The 23,321-nt window shown below is 41.6% G+C and overlaps 1 protein-coding gene and 2 pseudogenes across 1 annotated transcript; 2 read left to right on the plus strand and 1 right to left on the minus strand.

Moving 5' to 3' along the window:
* The first annotated feature begins 317 nt into the window (after positions 1-317).
* LOC107538098 (nucleoredoxin pseudogene) lies at positions 318-6,347 on the plus strand (annotated as a pseudogene).
* A 2,959-nt stretch (positions 6,348-9,306) lies between these two features.
* On the plus strand, positions 9,307-13,076 carry INSL6 (insulin like 6). The gene is given in 2 exon segments (XM_087823161.1): positions 9,307-9,580; positions 12,724-13,076. Coding segments are annotated over 2 exon segments (627 nt in total).
* A 1,061-nt stretch (positions 13,077-14,137) lies between these two features.
* LOC148091811 (26S proteasome regulatory subunit 10B pseudogene) lies at positions 14,138-15,244 on the minus strand (annotated as a pseudogene).
* Positions 15,245-23,321: the final 8,077 nt, after the last annotated feature.

Genomic DNA, 23,321 nt, shown 5'->3' on the forward strand with positions numbered 1-23,321 from the left:
GGACAGAAGAGTTAGTGCCTGGATCAGAAAAGCAAAGGCTTTGCCTGACACCTCACATGTGTGCTTATTTCACAGTGGCCAGAGCTGTGACACAGCTACCTGCAAGAGACATTGGGAAATAATTTCTAGCACTTAACAGTCTAGAGAGTTGAGGGAGGCAAGGGAAAGGGTCTAGAAAGGATCTAGGTCAGCCAGCCTATAGCTTTGCTCATGCTTGCTGCTCTTGCGCCTACAATGTCTGTTTCAAAGACATTAATCTTTATTTATTAGCCTTCACCATTAAGAGTAACCCCAACTGGAGTTGGATCTGAGATATCATGGGAAAAAGAAAGAAGTCTTTGGAATCTAGCAGACATGGGTAGGAATTGTAGCTCCAGTACTTGCCTGCTGTATGCATGGGCACATTTAATTTTTTCTATTCAAAAAGGTGGAAAGGACAGAAAGGGCCCATCTGCCCCCTCACCCATAAAAATTTCCCCTATTATTAACATTTTGTGATAGTGTGGTACCTTTGCATCAGTTGGTTAACCAATATTGATATTATATTATATTATTATTAACTAAAGTCTATAGTTTACATTAGGGTTCACTCTTTGTTTTGTACATTCTATTTTTTAATTAGTTGACTATTTTTAGATTAGTTTTAGGTTCACAGAAAATCTGAGTGAAAAGTACAGAAAGCTCCCAAATATTCCTGTCCTCCCAAGTCCTACCCCCAATATTTGTACATTTGTTACAATTGATAAACCAACATTGACACATCATTGTCAACCAAAGCCCACAGTTTACATTACAGTTCACACCAGGTGTACATTCTACAGATTTTGACAAATGCATAATGACATGGATCCATTCTTATAATACCTTACAGGACAGTTACATTGTCCTAAAAAAATCCCTCCCTTCCCCCAAATCTCTGGCAACTGCCAATCTTTTTACTGTCCCCACAGTTTTGCCTTTCCAGAAACTCACTAGTTATCACACACTATACAGCCTATTCAGATTGTCTTCTTTCACTTAGTAATGTGCCTTAACATTTCTCCATATTTTTTCAAGGCTTGATAGTTTATTTCTTTTTTTAAAAAAAATATATCTTTATTGATTTCAGAGACAGGAAAGGAGAGGGAGAGAGAGAGAGGTAGAAACATCAATGATAGAGAGTCATTGATTGAGCCCGCAACCCAGGCTTGTGCCCTGACCAGGAATCGAACCCAATCGCCTGGATCCCAGGTCAATGCTCAACCGCTGAGCCACGCCCGGCCGGGCAATAGTTCATTTCTTAATGGCACTGAATAACATTCCATTGCACCACAGTTCTTTATTCATTCACCTTGTCGCATCCAAGCTTTGACAATTATGTATAAAGCTGCTATAAAAACATTCACGTGCAGGTTTTTGTGTAGACATGTTTTCAGCTCATGTGGGTAAACAGCAAGGAACACAATTGCTAGATCATATGGTAAAAGTATGTTACATTTTTTGAAAAAAACTTCTGTAAGAGTAACATACAGTAATTTTGAAAAATGTTAGAAGGAAGCTCCAAGACTTTTATCTTCATGAAACATGCTTTCTTTAGCATTCAGTACATTATAAGATTTCATTATTTGTAAAATGGGATTAATGAAATCCATTATCTAGCTTTCATCAAGAATGTTGGAAAAATAATTTTTTAAATGTGATAGCGAGTGTATACTGGGTGTCTGAGAAATTTGATAGCTGAAAAGTATATAAAGAAAAGTGTATTACTAAAATCTATTGTTTTAGCATGGCAACATGCTTCTGTCAAACACAGAGTAGAGAAAATAAAGTTACTAATACTGAGAAAAGAACCCACAAAAAACTTCTAAGCTGTCTTCCCAAGTGGCTGTGCCATTTTGCATTACCAGCAGCAATGAATGAGTTCCTTTTACTCCTTCTTGTCAGCATTTGTTGTCGTCAGTGTTCTGGATTTTGGTCATTCTAATAGATATAGTGGTATCTCACTGTTGTCGGTTTTTTAAATTGAATTTATTGGGGTAACATTAGTTAATAAAATTATACAGGTTTCAGGTATATAATTTTACCACACATCATCTGTATAGTATATTGTGTTCACCACCCCAAGCCAAGTCTTCTCCTTCCACCGCCATTCATCCCCCTTTACCTATTTCTACCTCCCCCCACACCTCCTTCCCTCTGACAATCACTATCCTGTTGTCTGTACCCATGAGTCTTTTTTTTCTTTTCTTAATCCCTTCACCTTCTCGCCCAGCCCCTAACCCCCTTCCCTCTGACAGCTGTCGTTCTGTTCTCTATATCCAAGAGTCAGTCTCCATTTTGTTCATTTATGTTGTTCATTAGATTCCACACATAAATGAAATAATACAGTACTTGTCGTTCTCTGACTGGCTTATTTCACTTAGCATAATACTCTCCAAGTCCATCATTCATGCTGTCACAAAAGGTAAGATTTTCTTCTTTATGGCTGAGTAGTATTCCCACTGTGTAAATGGACCACAGTTTTGTTATCCACTCATCTACTGATGAGCACTTGGGCTCTTTCCAAATCTTGGCTGTTGTAAATAATGCTGCAGTGAACATAGGGGTGCATATATATTCTTTTGAATTATGCCCTAACGATGTATGGTATTGAACATCTTTTCATATCCATCTTGTTAGCCAAAAGCATATCTTATTTGGTGAAGTGTTTGTTCAGATCCTTTGCCCATTTTAAAATTAAGATGTTTGTTTTCTTATTGAGTTTTAAGCATTCTCTGTATATTTTGGATACTAGTCATTTATCAGATATGTGTTTTTACAAATATTTTGTTCCAGTCTATGGCTTGTTGTTTCATTCTCTGAAGATTGTCTTTCACAGAGAAGGTTCTAATTTTAATAAAGTCCAAATTTTTATTTACATGAATCATGCGTTTTGCATTGTATCTAAAAAGTCATCAGCAGCCTGGTCAGGCTTAGCTCAGTGGTTGAGCATCGACCTAGGACCCAGGAGATCGTGGTCTAATTCCCAGTCAGGGCACATGCCCGGGCTGTGGGCTCAATCAATCTCCAGTCGGGTGTGCAGGAGGCAGCTGATCAATGACTCTCATCATTGATGTTTCTATCTCTCTCTCTCCCTCTCCTTTCCTCTCTCTGAAATCAATAAAGATATTTAAAAAAAAAAAACAAAAAAAAAAACAGCCAACACAATAGCCATCTGGTATGAATGCTGTCTTGAACCACAAATACATAGGTAATATAATAGAGTTGCATTTTATTGTCACATCTTACAATAAGTTTGCATCTGATTGGTTAATTCTTAGTACCAGAAATCCCTATATACAAGTATAGGCTCCTGATTTTTAAAAGTCATGTTGGAACAAAAAGGGTAGGTAATTACTATTATTTTTTTTGTGTGTGTAAATCAATAAAAAATTCTTTTTGGTTTAATCCTCACAAGAGGATATTTTCCCATTGCTCTTCAAAGAGAGTGGAAGGGAGGGGGGTAGAGAGAGAGAAAAACATCATTGACTGGTTGCTTCCCACACATGCCCCAACCAGGGGCGGGAAGTGAACCCACAACCCAGGTACATGCCCTTGACTGGGAATCAAACCCACAACTCTTTGGTGAGCAGGCCAACACTATTCACTGAGTCAAACTGGCCAGGGTTAAATCAATCAAAATTATATCTTTTTTTAAGTTTAAAAAAAATTTTTTGTCAGATCAGCAGAAAATATTCTTGGCATGCAGTAGAATTTTAGTAATTAGTTTATGTGTGCCATGAAATGAAAAAGGTTGAAAAATCACTGTTCTAGATACTTCATATAAATGGAATCAGACAATAATTATCCTTTTGTATCTGGCTTATTTCACTTAGCACATTGTATTTAATTAAGGTCCATCCATGTTGTGTCATGTATCAAAAATTCATTTCTTTTTATAGAAGAATGGTGTTTCATTGTATATATATACTACAGTTTTTTTAATCCATTCATGCATTGATGGACATTTGGGTTGCTTCCACTTTTTGGCCTTTGTGAGTCATGCTGCAGTAAACATAGGTGTACAAATGTTTGTCTGAGTCCCTGCTTTCAATTCTTTTGGGTTCATATCTAGGAGTGAAATCACTGGATCATGTCATTATATTTTTAACTTTTTGAGGAACTGTCTACCACAGAGGCTGTACCATTTTACATTTCCACAGGAGTGCACAAGAGTTCCAATTTCTCCACATCCTTGTCGACACTTTTTATTTCCTTTTAGGATAATAACGTGAAGTGGGATCTCAATGTACTTCTGATTTGCATTTCTCTAATGATTAATGACATTAAGCATCTTTTAATGTACTTATCAGCAATCTTCTTTGAAGAAATGTCTAAAAAATTATTTTAAACATGAAAAAATGTCTAAAAGAAATGTCTAAAAAGCAATTATTTTAGTTATTATAATTAATCCTATCCATAATTAACATTGACAAATTAAAAATTTTAAGGACTAAATCATGGGAATCCCAGTTCCCATATCAAGATATCAACATAAAATGCTAAAATAACTTGAGCAAATATTCTAGTATAATTTCTAGCAATCCCATGTTTTATCTTTCATAAATGAAATTTTCATTTATACTCAAATGTGATTTACTGGGCAGCTCCCACTTCATGACAGTGTCCTGGAAGAAGGTAGCTAGGATGGGAAACTAAAAATAAGTCAGGCAGGAAATCATTCAGTAATAACAGTAATTTATTCATTCAAAATAAATCATTTCACTAATAATTTGTTCAATTCCCTAAATTCATTGAATTTTGCTAATAAACATAAGTAGTAATAGTAGTTAGAATGGATTCATTCATTCATTAAATGTCTAGCAGCTGCTCTCCTAGGCTTGGATAATAAATAGTAAACAGAAATAGTCCCACCCCTTGCCCCTGCAGCCACAGCAGCCGCCGCCTCCGGCTGCCTCGGAGCGCACCGAGGGAGACGTCGGGCGTCCCGGAGGAGCTGCCCCGCGAGAAGCTGGTGATGGGAAGCGGCGGGGAGGTGCAGGGGGCGCACAGGCACCGCTGGGCACCGGAGACGCGGCTGCTCGGGCTCCGCTGCAGCTGCAGCTCGAGCGCCCCCTGCGCAAAGCTCAGCGCCAGCCGGGCCGCTTTCAAGGGCCGCCTGCGGGGGGGTGGAGGTGGGGGTGGGGGTGGGGGTGGGGTGGGGTGGGGGTGGGGGTGGGGTGGGGTGGGGGTGGGGGTGGGGTGGGGGTGGGGGTGGGGTGGGGTGGGGGTGGGGGTGGGGTGGGGTGGGGGTGGCGATGGGGTGGGGTGGGGTGGGGTGGGGGTGGGGTGGCGTGGGCGTGGGCGTGGGGGTGGAGACTGGGCGGCCGGGCCAGAGCCAGACCCTGGGCGCACGTAGCTGGCGCCCCCGAAGCTGTCTGGAGATGGTCTTTGGGCCCTGGAACCTGGATCAGCGGCAGTGGTGGGGCTTCCCGCGGGGCACGCTGTGGCTGGTGCTGCCCTCCAAGGGCACGGGCAGCTTCCACTTTGGAACAAATACCTAATTTCCGACATTCCACCGTTATTACTCCTAGACTCTACCACCTATGGGCTGGTGATCCGTGACCACCCAGATGGTTTGGAATTCCCTTGGGACCCTAAAGGCTGCAGGGAAGTCACTGCAAGGCCCTGGCTTAGAAATAAGGGGCAGTCCCTGGAGAGCAGCAGACTGGAGGGGTCTCACGTGGGAGTCTATTTCTCCGCACACTGGGGTCCCCTCTGCCGAAACCTCACCCGGGTCCTGGTGGAATCCTACCTCAAGATCAAGGAGGCAGGCCAGAAATTTCAGATCATCCTTGTTAGTGCAGACAGATCAGAGGACTCATTCAAACAGAACTTGAGTGACATGCCCTGGTTCCCTGTCCCCTACACCAAGGAGGCCCAGCAGAGTGTATGGAGTCCAAGGCATTCCTTCCCTCATCCTGCAGGATGGGCAGGGGCAAGTGGAGGTGCCGGAGGACGACTGGGACTGCAGGGAGTTCCTGCGGCATCCCATGCGCATGCTGGAGCCGCCTGACTCCAACACCGTGAGCTCACCGAGGGCCTCTGCCTCGTCTTTTTGTAGATTCTGAGAATGATAGGAAGTCAGAGGAGGCCAAGCGGTTGATCCAGTCAATAGCTGAAAAGATCAAGTACAAAGCCAAAGAGGAGGAGGTGCTGCTTCTGTTCTTAGTGGAGGGGAAGGATGATATGACTGACTCCCTGTGAGATGACACCAACCTGCCAGAGGCTGCCCCTTTTTCACCAGACTGGACATGTCAGCCCAGGCCGAGTACCTGACCGACATGGAGATCACCCCTGCCATTGTGGAAGCCTCTGAGAATCACTAGCAGCAACGCTCAACCCAGCACCCATTGTGTGGGGCTCCAGCCTCATGAGACGTTATTTAAAACTCAGTCTTCTCCTCCTTTTCCTCCCCTTCCTTCCTTACATCCATGGACTTTTTTGGTGTGTCCTGAATCACACAACCCAAGTATCCAACCTCTCCGTGGTGCCTTGTTTCCTCTATTAACTCCTCAGCTAGTACCCTCGGGTGCGCATACTCTCAGCAGCAGAACCCATCATCTTTGGAGACTGCTTGGGATTCACAGGGCTGCCGTAACCTGGCCAGAGCTGGGGCTGCCTCACTCACTCTCAGTCACTAGCTCCTGGTGAAGTATTTGCCAAGGTGTTCTGCCCGGTGAGCATGAAGGGACCGTGCACTGCGCTCTGGCTCGCAGTTCAGTGACACAGGTGGAGCAGGGAAAGGGCCCCATCGTTAGATATTGGCTTAGAGCTTCTGGTGAGAAATCCTTTTCTAGGCGACTTAGTTTGTCTTGGTCTGAGGGAAAAACACTAGCTTGTCAGTTGGTTCTTGGGCAGGGGATCTTGGATTTCAAAGGAAGTTTGTGTTTTCTGGTGACTCATATAGTAACTGCTTACTTTGAGCTCCTGCCATAGGATAAGAGTTTCTCATTCTTTCCTTGTCTTTCTTCCTTGATTCTGACCTTCTCTAAGTTTCTGCCTTCTCTTATGAACAGCCCCTACTAGCTTGCACTTTTGTTAATAAATTCATCCCCTTGGGCATCTTCCCAAGATACACTTGGCTTTGGTTCTTAGAGGAGCACCACCTCACCAGTGCAGACCCTCTGACTCAGCCCAGCTCTGGGCCTGGCACTACTGGAGTTCTGCGGAGGTGCCTATGCCCACCTTTGATTACCCGTCATTCCTTTTCTCTTCAGAGCAGAATTAAAAAGAGGCTAGTTACGAGAAGCCTAACTTTTCCTAAGAACCTGCAGAAAAAGCTGTGTCCTAGGGTGGGACTGAGGGGAGAGGACATGTCAATGAAGAGTAGGCCTTGGATCCTCTTTGCTAGGTCCTGGTAGTTTGGCTCCGTATTTGGGCTGAACTGATCACAAAAAGGAGAATAACATCTGTGTCCTTAGCACTTGGGATGGAGGGCTTCACCCAGGGGCTTGCAGGGTTTTAGCCTCTCTCAACCAGATGTCAGGGTCTTTAAAGCAATCTCAGGCCTTGCCCTTGGCTCCACTCACAACACTCTGAAGGCAAGACCATTTATTTGGAACATGCAGCCCCCAATTAGCTCCTTGCCGAAATGAATTGCTGATTTGTAGTTCATAAGTACAAAATTAGTTGGTAATTAGACTGTTTACTTGCTGTCACCAGCCTGAAATGCAATCACCTAGTAAGAAATAAAGCAGGTATATCTGGATATTAAAAAAAAGAAGAAGAAAAAAAAGTTCCACTCCTCAATGAGCTTACAACTAATAGAGAAGAGATAATTACATGATTTTTTCAAAATTCACTATAGTGCAACAAAGAACTATAATTATGACATAAGTATAAAATAGGATATAAAGGAACAAGTAGTCAATTCTTAGGAAGCTTATTCAGTTATTCTTTCATTCATTCACCAAATATTATATGATTGTTGATATTAACATTTATTTGTTATTAATATAATTATAATTATTAACATTAAATTATTACTGAGAACCAACTATGTGCCAGGCACTGTTCAAGGCAAATGATGTCAAGGTAAACAAAACAAAATCACTGCCTGCATGGAGCTCACCTTCTGGTAGGAGGAGACAAATAATAAACACATAGAGAAGTAAAATATATACTATGTTTGTAATGAATGGTATGAAGAAATACAAAGCAGTGCAAAGAGAATGAGAGTATAAATCAGATTTGCTAGTTTCTGACACACACTGCTTGAGAGGTGGTTTATCTTCCTCTCGGTATAACAAATATTCTCCTTTCTCACAGGGTTTCGCTGATAAAGTTTTGACTAGGACTCGTGGCCCACTGTAGTTTGGATGTTTGTTTTTCAAGGAAGACAATGAAATTGTGCTAATCAAATCACATCAACCTTCAAAAACATCTGACTGCCAGTTAATTTAACAGCACTCACGGATGCCACTGGGAAGCAGGGCAAAGCTGGAGGAAGGGAAAATGGAGAAAAAGACACAGTCAGGAGGCAGAAAGGAGGGGGAGAGAAAAATAAAAATGTAAAGGGAAGTGGAGACTATCACTGACACCCGCTGGCGCCTCTCTGGGGTTTTGTCGTCCTTACACCTATTGCTCCCGAGGCGGCCTCGGCCGCCCCCTTGTGGCTGGTGGTGCGTCCTTCACAGCCGGCGCACTAACATTACATTCAAAGTGACAAAGCCACCCGTAGGGACTGTGCTACAATTTCCTGCCCCTTCCCTCCTTATTTAACAAAATGTTGTTATTCTCAGAAGGCATTTCCTCTATGGATCCCTGTCCAAGGCTAGTTACAATCTGGCACTAGGCAGTCCTCTATAATCTATAACCGAAAGAACCAGATTATCATCCCAGGTACCCTAGGCCCGTTTCTCCCTCCGGAATGGGTAGAAATTTTCGAAGAAGCTTTGAATCTAACTTTAAAATACACATTCACACTGCGGAGGGGGGGTGGGGAGGGGGTGGAAGGGGTCAATAGGGAGAAAAGGGGACATCTGTAATGTTTTGAATTAAAAAAATTAATTAAAAAATAAAACACATATACACATATGTTTCAGCATATTTCACTGCCAACTAGGCGTGAGGCCCTGAGGTACCAGGGGGCAGACACAGGCACTACCTTCAGGCAGTTTGAGTATTTACGGGAAGCAGCTTGCCAGCCAGCACGAGACACAAGGTGCGGGATGCGCATGCGCTCTGAAGACCTACAGCAGCGCGCAGGCGCAAGCCTGCTGGGGCGCATGCGCAGGGGCCGTGCAGCCGTTGGCGCGCGAGGCCGGCTGGGCGGCGGGCTGAGGGATGCCGCGGCTCCTCTGCGTGTGTTTGCTGTGGCTCGGGCTCCTGCCGGTGTGGGGCTCCCATGAACCGAGCCACAAAAGAAGAGCCAGAAGGCTGTGCGGCCGGCACCTACTGAAAGGAATAGTCAAACTCTGTGGGGATGCTGACTGGAACCACTTCGACCAGAACAGCCTCGTGAAAAACCAGCTGGACCTCCAGGCCATGAGGAAGCTTCAAAGCTTCATCCGGGAGCTGCCGGGAAACTCCCGGATCCAGGGGAGAGGCACGAACGGAGGTAAACGCCTAAACCACGGACGCGCGTGTTTTATCGCCTCTCTTTCTTATCCCCGAATCTGCTCGGCCAGATAGTGCGCTTCCTCCAGAAATGGAATCTTGATCATGTTCCCGGGTCAAACCTACCGACATGTAAACTCAGTTGATCCTGCTCTTGTAAAGGAAGAGGCGCCTCCCGGGAGCCTTCCACTTGCATGTTAATTTAGTGATTCCCACACTTTCAAGTGCATGAGTCACCTGGTGAATACCAGTCGTACACAGATTCTGATTCAGGAGGCCTGGGGGGACCCGAGAGTCCCCATTTTCACCAGCGCCCGGGCTGCTGCTGCTGCTGGTTGGATGACGCTTTTAGAGTAACAAGGGTCTAGCGCCCTCCTCCATCTATTCCTTATTCTTTATTCTTTTCCCCCACAAGTGCCATGAGGACCTTCGCTTTCTACTTGATGTTGGGTGGCTATTTCTCTCACGTCCGATACTGCGCCTTGACTACCTATACTACAGTCAACGTTTTACTTTCAGGCGTCCGAGCTCGAGTTGGTTATTTTAAAAGAGCTCGGAATCCCTTTTCTTGGCAAAGCCTGCTGTGGAGGCTTATTTTCTTAATTAAGAAAATAAATTCAACTTTAAAACCCAGAGCCGATTAATGACCCCTTTGTTTCAGGTATTATTCACACTTCCCCGGAGGACGGTGTCGTTAATTCAATGAGGAGAGGGCTGCGATGAAACAAGATTTGTGGGAAATAAAAATATACCTGACAATATTTCCGAATTGTCGTACCCATTCAGCATGTTACTGTGGGAACTAGGTAAAGGACATTTTGCTGAAGTGGAAATAATATGTGGCAATGAAGCCATAGTTTTAAACTATATGGAAGAAGGAAAAATGGGTTTAGGTTATCAATATGAATTTGCATTAAAATTTTAAAAAGTTTTAATCTATAAGGAAAGATAACATTTCATCAGACCTGTTAATTTCCAGTGAGTAAATTAGAAGTTGTAGAGAGATACAGGTATGTGTTTCCAATATAAAATTTCAATATAGATTATATAATTATGCCATTTCTTTTACATATGAATGTAGCTGAAATGTTGATTAACTTTTATTTAGCTTGTACCAGCAGGAAACATTTCTGTGTTAGATCAAGTCAATTATCAACAATTTTTTAAAATTTTGTTAATTTTTTTTTTTTTCTTTTTGAACATTTTTTAAAAAAATATATCTTTATTGATTTCAGAGAGAGGAAAGGAGAGGGAGAGAGAGATAGAAACATAAATGATGAGAGAGTCATTGATCGGCTGCCTAGCCCGCAACCTGGGCATGTGCCCTGACTGGGAATCGAACCCCAGTCGCCTGGATCCTAGGTCAATGCTCAACCACTGAGCCATGCCCAGCCGGGCTGTTAATTTTTAAATCATAGTTGATATACAATTTTATATTAGTTTCCTCTGTACAACCCCATGATTTCACATTTATGTAACTTATGAAGTGATCACCTCCATAAATCTAGTACCCATCTGACACCATATATAGTTATTACAACGTTAGACTGTATTCCCTATGCTGTACTTTACATCCCCATGACTGACATGTTCTGTAACTACCAATTTGTACCTGTAAGTACCAATTTGTACTTCTAAATCCCTTCCCCTTTTTCACTTATACCCCCAACCACTCTCGCATCTGGCAACCATTCAAATGTTCTCTGTATCTATGAGTGTGTTTCTGTTCTGCTTGCTTATTTTGTTTTTTAGATTCCACATATAAGTGAAATCATCTAGCATTTTAATTTTCTGGTGGTCTATCTATGTACCTCTGACAATGGAAAATATAGTTTGGTACACTGATATTCAAAAATGCTTTTTTTTTTTTTTTCCTTTAAAGCTACTCATATATAACTTGAATCTGAAATTCTGTAGTTTTTGTTAGTGGACCCTGAACATAAGGGCCATGTCTCTAAGACCTGCCCCAAAATGTGGCTTCATGAAGCTGACATATTTCTAAATCCTGCCTGAGTGTCAGGTGAAACCACTGCTGTTTCACCACCAGCTTTTCATAATCCGTGACACCTGTTCAGTTAGATTGAGCATATTCCCCTATTCTTGATCTTTATTAATCTATTCTTCATTTGTTTTTTGTGAGATATCATTATCAAAAGTGGGCCATGCTGGCCCCCTCTCTATGTATTAATTCAACAAAATTTGAGTGTCTATTATGTGCTAGGTATTTTTCTTGGTAATAGGGATATAAAGGTAAATGAACAGTTTCACTCAGGAGCCAGGAAGGGCTCCTGTCTCATGAAGCTAGGAGAATAGTGAAGATAGATAATAAACATAAGTAAATTATACAGTATGTACACATACATACAACATGGAGGAACTTTGAAAACATTACACTAAGTGAAAGAAACCTGACACAAAAGGCCATATATGGTATGATTTCATTTTCATAATAGGAAAAATCCATAGAAATAGAAAGTAGATTAGTGGTTTCCAGGGACTGAAGGATGAGGGAAATGGAATAGACCACTGATGGGTATGGAATTTCTTTTGGGCGTGATAGAAATGTTCTGCAATTATATAGTGATTATGGTTGCACAACCTTATGAATATACTAAAAAAAAAATCACTGAATTGGCGTGGCTGACATGGCTTAGTGGTTGAGCATTGATTTATGATCCAGGAGATCTTGGTTTGATTCCTGGTCAGGGCACATGCCCAGGTTGCGGGCTCAATCCCAAGAAAGGGGTATGCGGGAGGCAGCCAATCAATGATTCTCTCATCACTGATGTTTCTGTCTCTCTCTCTCCCTCTCCTGTCCTCTCTCCGAAATCAATGAAGACATATTTTTTTAAAATATCACTGAATTGTATACTTTAAAATGCTGAATTTTATGGCATGTGAATATCTCAGTATGCTTTTTGCATAAAAATGTGCAAAGGTTTCTAAGCCTTTTTATAGGAAAACACTGCCTACAAGTATTTTAGTTAAAAATATATATTACTTTTGAGTAAACATTTTATTATTTAAAATGTGATTATTTGTTTTTTAATAATCAACTGATTTTAGTATTCCAGTATTATGATTAAATTTTCAGCTAGAGGAAGATTTTAATAAAGGAGACTTTTTCTCTTCTCTCAACAGAAGCTTTTCTCTTCTCTACTACTGCCTCCCAGGAAGCAGCAACAAACAATCTGGAGATGCAGTCACCTCCTGAGTATCAGTATAATAAGGACAACTTGCTACCTAATACGACAAGTGAACTTGCCTCATCACAAGATATCAGTTCATATGTTCAAGAGATTATAGAATTTCAGAACCAAAATACAAATAAAGTTAAAACCTTAAGGAAATTGTTTTGGGGGAATCATCCCCAAAGAATACGGAGAGGATACTCAGAAAAGTGTTGTCGTAAAGGATGTACAGAAGAAGAACTTATAATTGCATGCCTTCCATATATTCATTTTTAAAACTTAAAGCAAGAGGAGCACCAATTGTGACTGAGATGTACTAACCATCATAGGAATTATACTAACGTAATAAAAGCTTAATATGTTTATTTTACTTTTTACTTATTTACTTATATTTGGTAATTGTTCTTGTAGGTTCTCTGCTGTGAACACCTGAATGTACTTGAAAGCACTTGACAATACTTTATGGTGATAATAGGAATCTTAAGTATTTTCTTTGTTGACCCCTATTTTTCATAATTTTTATATTTGAAGTTGTTACTGGAGATGGCATGATCCATGCAGACATCTAAGAATTACCTGTTCATCCTTGTCTTTATGGCTGAAACTCTCTTAAACTGTATTTAAATGGATTATGGAGCGTTCTGCATTCCATCTGTATGACGTACAGATTGAGGCCCATGACTATTAGGCTCACTCCAGTATGCCAATACATCTGTGCCACTAACTTAAAGATAACTAACCAACTATCACTCCTATAATAGTAGGAACACTTTTTATTCCTTGAGCTTTATTATAGTAACTGATCAGAAATCTTTTTAGTTTCTATTCTGGAATTAAAAAGAATTAATCTCTTTCGGTTATAAAATCTCCCCAAGATACTCTGTCTTTGCTTGGAAGGTACTGATGTAATTAATGTGACGATCTATTCTCACTTGGTTTCTGTTTTCTTGAGTGGACTTGAATGATAAAGCCCCTGACAGTGATCCAGAAAGCAGTTTTGAATTGGTTTAGGGCAAGGATGATAAATGAGTTTCATCTTAAATAGAAACTCCAAATGATTAGTAGTGGCTCGCTTGTTTGCAGCCCACATCTCTTCACATGCATTTTAAGACCTCTTCAACAGTATAGTTCAATTCTCCCTCCTGTCTTTTCTGCTATTTGTGCTATATCTCCTATTTCCACATCTGTTATAAACTACACAATATATTTCTATTATTTTGTTTTAAATAATTATATTTTTTATTTATACACTTTTAATGAGAGTATTGCCATTGCATACATTTTCTTTATCTGACTTTCACATTAAGTCAATGTCTGTTATGTAGCCATCAAAAATCTATAGTCCAATTTAAACTAGCTTCTTAAAATTAGCCACTTCTGATTGCTTTCCTGAAGTCTTTCTATGCTACAAACTTGTAATCAGCATGAATTGTAAATATACCTTCTACAGTGCAAACATTTCTCAGGTCTGCTCCATTGAAGCTATCTGGAAATGTCATAATTGCTTCTAATAATCTATTTTATTATGCTTTGTAATGGTATCTCCATGGATTTTTGATATATCTAATCTTGCATATAAACAAATATGTATTTTTTCTATTTACCTGGAGACAGCAAAGCAGAATCCACAGTACTTGTTTGTAGCTATAATTTTAACTCTATGCACAGCATTATATAATCCATTTGATTTAGTAACTCCATTAAAGTCCTCTGAATCTATCAGCTGAAATACTTCCAGAAAAACATCATCATCAATGGCATCTATTTATCCATAAAAAATGATGCATGGCTGATGATCCCTTTATAATTAAACTTCTCTAATCATGAATCAGTTTCACCAGTGCGCTTGTCTACAATAGAACTAGATACAACATTTAAGAAATTGCAGTCCAATCGGCTAACAATAGCTCTTGTTATTAGTGTTTTTTCCTTAACTGGTGATTCATGTAATAACCTTTTAGAAGTATTCCTACACTGGAATAATTCTGAATTTGTCAGAGGTAGTTCTATTTACCTCTCTTAATTCTCTGATCTATTCTGATACCCCCTTAATCTCAGAAAAAAAGAAATATTCCCTATGTCTTTATGAGACATGCTGTAAAACAGTGGATCTTAGCAAATATCATTGTAATAATATCGAAAGCAATTCTTGTTCCTGGCTTCAGCTTACTTTTTCAAGCTGACAGTGACAACCCACAGCATACATAGATAGGTTCATTTGTAGATTTAACAATGAATTTTTCTTCTGTTAATTCCTTAAGTACTTCACCCACAGTCTGCTCAGATTTGGTGATTGTGGGGCTGGCCTTCAGGTCATTTTCAGATTTTGCATACTGATTGTTCCCTTAGCTGTTTAAGACAGCTGTTGAGCCTGTGCTCCAGCATCTTGTTTTGTGATAGTCTTGAAACTCATTATCTCTATGGTTCTCAGTGATGAGAGGCTAGCACTCATAGGGGATGCCAAGAATCGCCATGGCATATATGACACACCCACAGCTAACATTATACTCAATGGGGAAAAACTAGAAGCATTTCCCTTAAGATCAGGAACAAGACAGGTATGTCCACTACCACCACTCTTATTTAACATAGTACTGGAAATCGTAGGCACAGTAGACAAGACAATGAAATAAAAGGCATCCAAACTGGAAAGGAAGAAATAAAACTCTCATTTTTTGCGGATGACATGATACTGCATATAAAGAACCCTAAAGACCCCATCAAAAAACTACTAGAACTGATAAATGAATTCAGTAAAGTAGCAGGATACAAAATTAATATTCAGAAACCAGTTGGATTTTTATATACCAGTAATGAACTATTAGGGAAACTTTAAAAATCCCATTTACAATTGCATCAAAAATACGTATAAATGTATTCCCAATAGAGAGAAACAAGATGGCAGCGTAGGGAACAGCTGTACCCGCCGCCTCCCGCAACCACATCAAAATTACAACTAAAATACAGAACCACCAGCACTCAGAGCCTCCTGAAACCTGGCTGCACAGAAGCCCCACAACCAGGGAGCTGAAGAAGCACTGAGACCGGTAGGAGGCGTGGAGACTCGGGCGGATCGGGGCTGAATTGGAGAAGCACCCCAGGCCTACACCCGGTGCTGTGGTTTAAACCCAGGAGGGAACCTCGGTGGGGGAGGTTTCCCGGAGGAGTGAGGGGTCCCAGCCCCACAGCAGGCCCCCCGCCCAGGGCTCCAGGGCCTAGAAGAGACGACCCCACACTTTAAGCTGTGAAACCAGCGGGGACTGTGGCTGAGGGATGCGGCAGCTGGGGGAGCCCCAGGCAGCTCCTCTTAAAAGGCCCGCGCACGACTCACTCAGACGGGCTCCCTCTGAGCCCCAGCACCAGGCAGCAGCTTGAAAGGAACCTGGGACATTTGGGAGGAACTAACCTGCCTGAAATTGGTGCAGGAGCTGGAGGGGCAGCTTCCTTCCAGACAGAAGGGCTGGCAGAGGCCGTTGCTCCTTTGGCAAGCCCTCCCTGCACAGAGCCTGCAGGCAGGCGCCATATTTGAATCTCTAGCACCTGACTCACACCTTTGGCCCCACCCCATGATTCCTGGAGGCCCCGCCCCTCCCCTCCCCAACTGCAGGTTCATCCAGGCCATTTCCAGGGGCTTTTCTGTGCAAGTGGCCTCTCGAGCCTCATGCTTAGGACTTTCCTAAAATCTCTCAAACAAGCAGCAACTGGCCTCAGCGTTCCCCATATCTATCAATAAGTGGCTCCAGGCCTGGCACTAGCGGCAGCTGCATTGGCTCATAACTTGGCCTCTCCTGGACACCTCCAAGCCCAGCACAAGTAGCAGCCAGCTACGGTTTGCTGTGTTGCTCATGCTGGGTGGCCCTGGGCAAGGCACTGGCAGAGGCTGACTTTGCACCTCCCAGGAGGCCCCAGAGACAGTGCACCTGGTAGTCAGACTCCCAGTGACACCTACCACACCCACCAGTGACACACTCAAGGGGCGCACTTGGTGAACATCAAAGCCCCACTGAAGTAAATCCTGATCCACAGGGGTATCTCCAGCACAGCAGCTCTTTCGCTGTAGTTGCAGCTGGTCCTCACAGCCAATTGGCTGGGGGGGATTTCTCCCAGAGACTCCAACAGCAACCAAGGCTCAACTACAACAGGGCAGTGAACACAGCCCACATAGGGGAGCGCCTAGAAGGCCCAGCTCAGGTGACTAGGGAGGCTGAGCCACTGGGTGCTACAGGACACCTACTACACAAAGCCACTCTACAAAGTCCAGGAGACATAGCAGCTCTACCTAATACATAGAAACAAACACCTGGAAGCAGCCAAAATGTGGAGGCAAAGAAACATGTCACAAAGGAAAGAACAGAAAAAATGTCTAGAAGAGGAGCTAAATGAAATTTATCCAAGCAAGCTAACAGATACAGAGTTCAGAATTTTGTTTATAAGGATGTTTAAGCAGACTATTAAGGAAATAACTGAGAAAATCGATAACATAATAAAGTACCAATTTGAAATGAAAGCTACAGGAACTGAAATGAAGAATAATTTACAGGGAATCAACAGTAGAGTAGAGGATGCTGAGAATCAAATCAGCAATTTGGGACATGAGGAAACAAAAAAAACCCAACCAGAAGAGCAAAAAGAAAAAAGAATCCAGAAATATGAAGATAGCATAAGGAGCCTCTGGAACAACTTCGAGAGGCCCAACATTCATATTACTGGGGTGCCTGAAGGGGAAGAAAGAGAGCAAGAAATTGAAAACCTATTTGAAAAGATAATTACAGAAAACTTCCCCTACCTGGGGAAAAAAATAGACTTACAAGTCCAGGAAGCACAGAGGGTCCCAAACAAGAGGAATCCAAAGAGGCCCACAGCAAGACACATCGTAATTAAAATGCCAAAGGTTAAAGACAAAGAAAATCTTAAAAGCAGCAAGAGAAAAGCAATTAGTTACCTACAAGGGAGCACCCATACAACTGTCAGCTGATTTCTCAACAGAAACCTTGTAGGGCAGAAGGGAGTAGCAAGAAATATTCAAAGTGATGAAAAACATGGAACTACAACCAAGATTGCTGTACCCAGCAAAGCTATCATTTAGAATTGAAGGTCAGATAAAGAGCTTCACAGATAAGAAAAACCTAAAGGAGTTCATCACCACCAGACCAGCAGTACAGGAAAAGTTGAAGGGTCTTCTTTAAGAAGAAGCTAATGAACAAAAGAATCTGACAAACGAAATAGATCCAGAGACATTGATGCATGTAACAGAGGAAAGAGGGAAGGGGGGGTGGAGGGTGGGAAGAGATTAACCAAAGAAGTTCTATGCATATATGTATAACCCATGGACACAGTCAATAACAGGGTGAAGGCCTGGGGAGGGGGTGGGAGCAAAGTGTTTTTCTAAAAACACTTCTTTAAGTTACCTTAACTGTATCTATTATTTTAAATGACTACCTATGTGCTATTTCTACTTGGCTATCTAACAGGCATCTCAAATTTAACATGTCCAAAATGGAATTCTTTTAAACTGCTCCCTCCCTCATATCCATAAATAGCTCAACCATCCATCTGGTTGCTCAAAGCAAGACCTAGGAGACACGCTTGATTTGTCCCTTCTCCAGCCTCCCATCCAGGTCAGCAGCAGCATGCTTTTCTGCTTCTTTCCATTTCTATCCCCACCTCTCTAGTCCAAGCTACAAGATCCTTTCAGAAAGTGAATGGTGAATAAACTAGTCTAACTGGATGGGAAAATTATTATTGATGAATAGTGGGAGATAAATCTAGATCAGGCAGTTTGGGACATGTTTTGAAGGTCTTGGAATGACAGACAGAATCCTAGTTTATAAAAGGGAGCAGACGGAGTTATCCTTCCTGAGCATAATTCTCCTGAAAAGTGGTACTTTTTCAATAACTTAAAATATACTGACATAACAGTTGTTAATATTATAATAAAAGTTTGCGAGTTAAAGAAGTATGAAAGTAATACAAGGAGACAGGTGGAAAAGGTAATCAAATGATGGTGTCTTTAAAAGGTACTTTCTTCCTGTTGTTCAATCCACAAGGTGGCCCTACCCCAGACTCTCTTTTGATGTTAAAATCTTGCTCTGCCTCTGGTGATAGGTGGTGGTATTGAAATTTATTTTCCAGGAAAAGGGGTGAGTTGAAAAGCTTTTGAGCAGAAGAGTGACCTGGCTAAAACTGTGCTCTGGGAACAATGACCTGACGGTGATATGCAGGACTGATGAGAAATGGTAGGGAGAGTAATTAGGTTATTACAACGAACAGACATGAAATTATAAGGGAGTGCTAAAGAAGAGATTGACGGAGACAGTGAGGAGGAAGAATGGAAAGGGTGCAAGAGATAAAAACAAGAATGGAACATTTTTACTCAAGGGTGCTCAGCTCTGATGACAAGAGGATTATGGTGTCTTGACTAAGTACATTAGGAAGGAAGGGTGTTTTGTGGAGAAAATCCGATGTGTTCTGCCTAAGAGTTCTGAACTGACAGCTGTGAATAATAGTTACGGATGGCTGTACTTGGTGTAGTTCTCTGGGTCATTCACCATCATACAAAATAGGTTATTTACTTGATTCGAATATATTAAATATCTATTTGCTATATTATATGCATAACTGATACTGCTTGTTTTACCTACACATATTCCCTCTTCTGCAAGTTCATCAGAAGTAACTTCCTTGTAGAGATGTGCTGCTACTTAATGTTCTGATTTCCCACCATAGATACTTGCAAGGTATCTTTGTAACGCTGTCTAAAGATCCATCCTACTCCCTTGTCAACTAAAAATCCCTTGTGGATCTGAATATTTTTGTTTACTAACAGTTTTTAGCATAGTGTCTTATTCACTGTAAGCTCTCAAAAAAGATTTGTTAAAAGATTAAATAAGTTCATGATTTGTTTATAACCTAGGCTCATTTATTTAAAAATAAGGTAATTTTGCATGTTTTAGTATATAGCAGGGTTGGGGAAACTTTTTTCTGCCAAGGGCCATTTGGATATTTATAACATCATTTGAAGGCCATACAAAATTATCAACTTAAAAATTAGCTATGAAAAAAGCTCCTAGATTTATTGAATTTCGAGTCCCACCTGCGGTTGCCTTGGCGGGGCCATGCGGGATGATCTCACGGGCTGCGTGGCGCCCACAGGCGGGCCGTTCCCACCCCTGGTACATACAGAGCATACGTCAGAGTCAGGAGAGCTGGGCTCTAGTCTGGTTTGCTCTTGATCAGATCTGGGGTGTAGAAAAGTTAAGGTAACTTCTTTGGACTTAGTTTCCTCAGCTGTAAAATGGTTTCAACTAAATCTCTGACCCTCTTCTCGCACCCCAGTAATCCTCCTTCGCATAGCAAATATTACGGTGACTTTGGAAAACATGATTCAGTTCCTTAAGCAACCACCTATATGTCTAGACTTGACAATGTCCAATTTAAATACTTCTGGCAGAGTACTCTTAGAGTCAAAGGTCATCCAACACAAGCATTTTTAAAAGTTCATTTACTTTCAAAAAAAAGTTCATTTACTTTCGACTTTCTCTCGTCACCCTTACATTGCTCCTTCTACAAAGTCATACTTTCTACAAATTGTTGTGCACTGCCCGGCCGGGTGTGGCTCAGCGGTTGAGCATCGACCTAGGATCCAGGCGATTGGGGTTCGATTCCCAGTCAGGGCACATGCCCGGGTTGCGGGTTTGATCAATGACTCTCTCATCATTGATGTTTCTATCTCTCTCTCTCCCTCTCCATTCCTCTCTCTGAAATCAATAAAGATATATTTTTTTAAAAAATTGTTGTGCACTTAAATTCTTTAGTTTAGAGCACAAGATGTAGTAATCCAACTAAAAGTATACTCAAGAAATTTCCACTGGGAACTAAAATGATTTTGCCAACTTGCTACCTGGGAAATGTAGCCATGGATCACTGCAAAAAGTTTATCTAGTTTATTGCTGCTTCGTGTGTGTGCTGCCAAAGCTGTTAAAGGCAGCACAGTGAAGTGGTTATGAACTCTGGTATTGGAATCAGCCTGCCTAAGTTCAAATTCCAGCATCCATTCTTTCTATATGTAGGATTTGAGAATTTATTGTAGCTTGCTAAATTTCAGTTTGCACACATTTAAAATGAGGGGGAAAAAATAGTACCTACCTCATAATTGTATGGATAAAATGAGATAATCCACAAAAGAGGGATATTACTCCTACCCAAAGCATACTACAAATTTAATGTAATCCCTAGCAAATCCCAATGACATTTTTGCAGAAATAGAAAAACCCATCCTAAGATTCATATGGAATCTCAAGAGATACCAAATAACCAAAAATGTTTTTGAAAAAGTATGACAAAGTTGGAGGTCTCACACTTCCTGGTTTCAAAACTGATTATGAAAGCTGCACTAATCAAAACAGTATGGTGCTGGCTTAAAGACAAACATATAGACCAATGGAAAAAAAAGAGAGCTCAGGTATAAACTCTCACATATATGATCAAATGATTTTTGATGAGGGTGCTCCAGGATCATTCAAAGGGGAAAGGACACTCTTTTCCACAAATGGTGCTAGAAACACTAGAAATCTACAAGCAAAAAAAGTTGAACCCTTACCTTACACTATATATAAAAATTAACTCAAAATGTGGACCAAAGACCTACACGTAAGAGCTAAAACTATACAATAGAAGAAAACATACGGGGAAAAGCTTCATGACATTGGTTTTGGCAATGAATTCTTGGAAGCAATACCAAAAGTAAAAATAAATAAATTGGAATACATCAAAATTTTAAAAAGTTGTGCAACACAGGGACACACGCGACAAAGTAAAATGGCAATACACAGAATGGGAAAAGATATTTGCAAATGATATATCTAATATATTCCAAACATTTGAAAGATCCTAAATTTTTTCATTGAAAATACTACTCACTTATCTTTTTGTGTGTAAAAAGCATGCCTATTTTTATCTATGTATACAACTGTGCTTGAAAGGATAATTGATCAACAAATCTTTCTACTGCACGCTTTCATTTGCTTTTAGTACTTGTTCTGATGTCTGAATCATCCACAACTGATAATTTGCCTTCTCAGCTACTTGCTGTCTTTACAATATCCTGAGAAAAATTCTGAGAGATTCCAAATTAAATTACAGTGGCTAGAGAGAGAAGCGAAAATAGTTAACCAGTTAATAGTTCCATTGCCAGTGGAAGTGGGGTTCTTGCAGTGTTGTGAGAAAAAGTATTTTCAGGGACCCACAAGGGAGGATGAGGTCTGGTGGTAAGATTTATTTGGGTGGAAATAGAAGGCTGCCCCTGGGCCTCCAATGTCCCATCTGCTCTGCCATGGAAAAAGTCCAACCTTGTCTTCATCAAAGCCGAAACAAAGGCCAATGCCCAAAGTTTCTGTTTCATATTAAAGCTTAGTCCTTTGGAGCCCACACGGTTTGCTGCAGGCCCCAGGTGCGGCTGTTAAACCCGCACGGTTACTACTGAGAGAACTTGCTAACAAATGGGGCCAGCGCGGGTCACCCAGTGAGAGAGATCTCTTTGTTCCCTGGGATTATAGTATCTCAGAGTTGGGAAAGACCAGGAGCTTTTTCAAAATAACCAATCAACTTCCCAAGCTTTAGCGGGCTTCTGATGGGTCCACCTCCCAACCAGTCCCTTCTTTCCCCAGGCAAGATTGACAGGCCTCTATGGTGGCATTTGGCTCCTACTGTGCATGCCTGCTAGAAGCACCTCCTCCTGGGCCATTCTGACTTCTGCCGCAGGTGCTCACCTTCCCCTTTAGTGCCCCCCCCCCCCCCCCCCCCCCCCCCCCCCCGGTGATTTGTGGAGCGGGGGAGGAACAGGCCAGTGGTTCCCTGGGGAGTGTGTGAAGCTGTAACTTCCTGGTGCAGCAAGCAGTGCTTTCCATTCCATTTGCTCATGCTTAACGATGTATGACTCCTTTGCTTCCTTCCTTCCTTAATATCAAGCTACCTACACTAACAGCTGACAACAATAATATAAACACTCCGGTAGGTGCTGCGCGGTGCTTACCTACATCTCCCGGTTCTTTACAGTCTTCGGTTGACTGCCCTCAGATACAGCCTTTTGGATCAGGTCCATGCTTCAAATTGAACTTAGCATTTTTTTATTACAAAATCTTTTGCTGTTATAAATCTTTGTTCTACATAGCTTGATGTTAAAAAGACACCACTCTGATAATGGTTGCTCAGCGTGTTGTGTTGATCACTAAGGTCTCATAGGTTGACTTAATATGAGAAATCTCAAGGAACTGCAAAAGCTGTCTTTAAAGAAACATGATGGTAAAAGCCTTTTCTGCTCTGGCACTCTTGTTGCTCAGATGTGGCTTAAGACGCCTAAAAAAACACTTTCCTTCTACATGGGACAGAACATACCAGGAAATGAGCCTTCCTGGCTATGAGGGACTGACAATAGGGTGACATTCCAAAATGAGCCGCCTGACAAGAGGACCAACGATGCTTTAATAACTGATCAGTACTGCTTTCCAATAATTGACCAGTGATGCTTTCAAGGGAAAATCTTGACAAAAGGGG

The sequence above is a fragment of the Miniopterus natalensis genome, chromosome 12, assembly GCF_054644295.1.
Source record: "Miniopterus natalensis isolate mMinNat1 chromosome 12, mMinNat1.hap1, whole genome shotgun sequence".
Taxonomy (NCBI): domain Eukaryota; kingdom Metazoa; phylum Chordata; class Mammalia; order Chiroptera; family Miniopteridae; genus Miniopterus; species Miniopterus natalensis.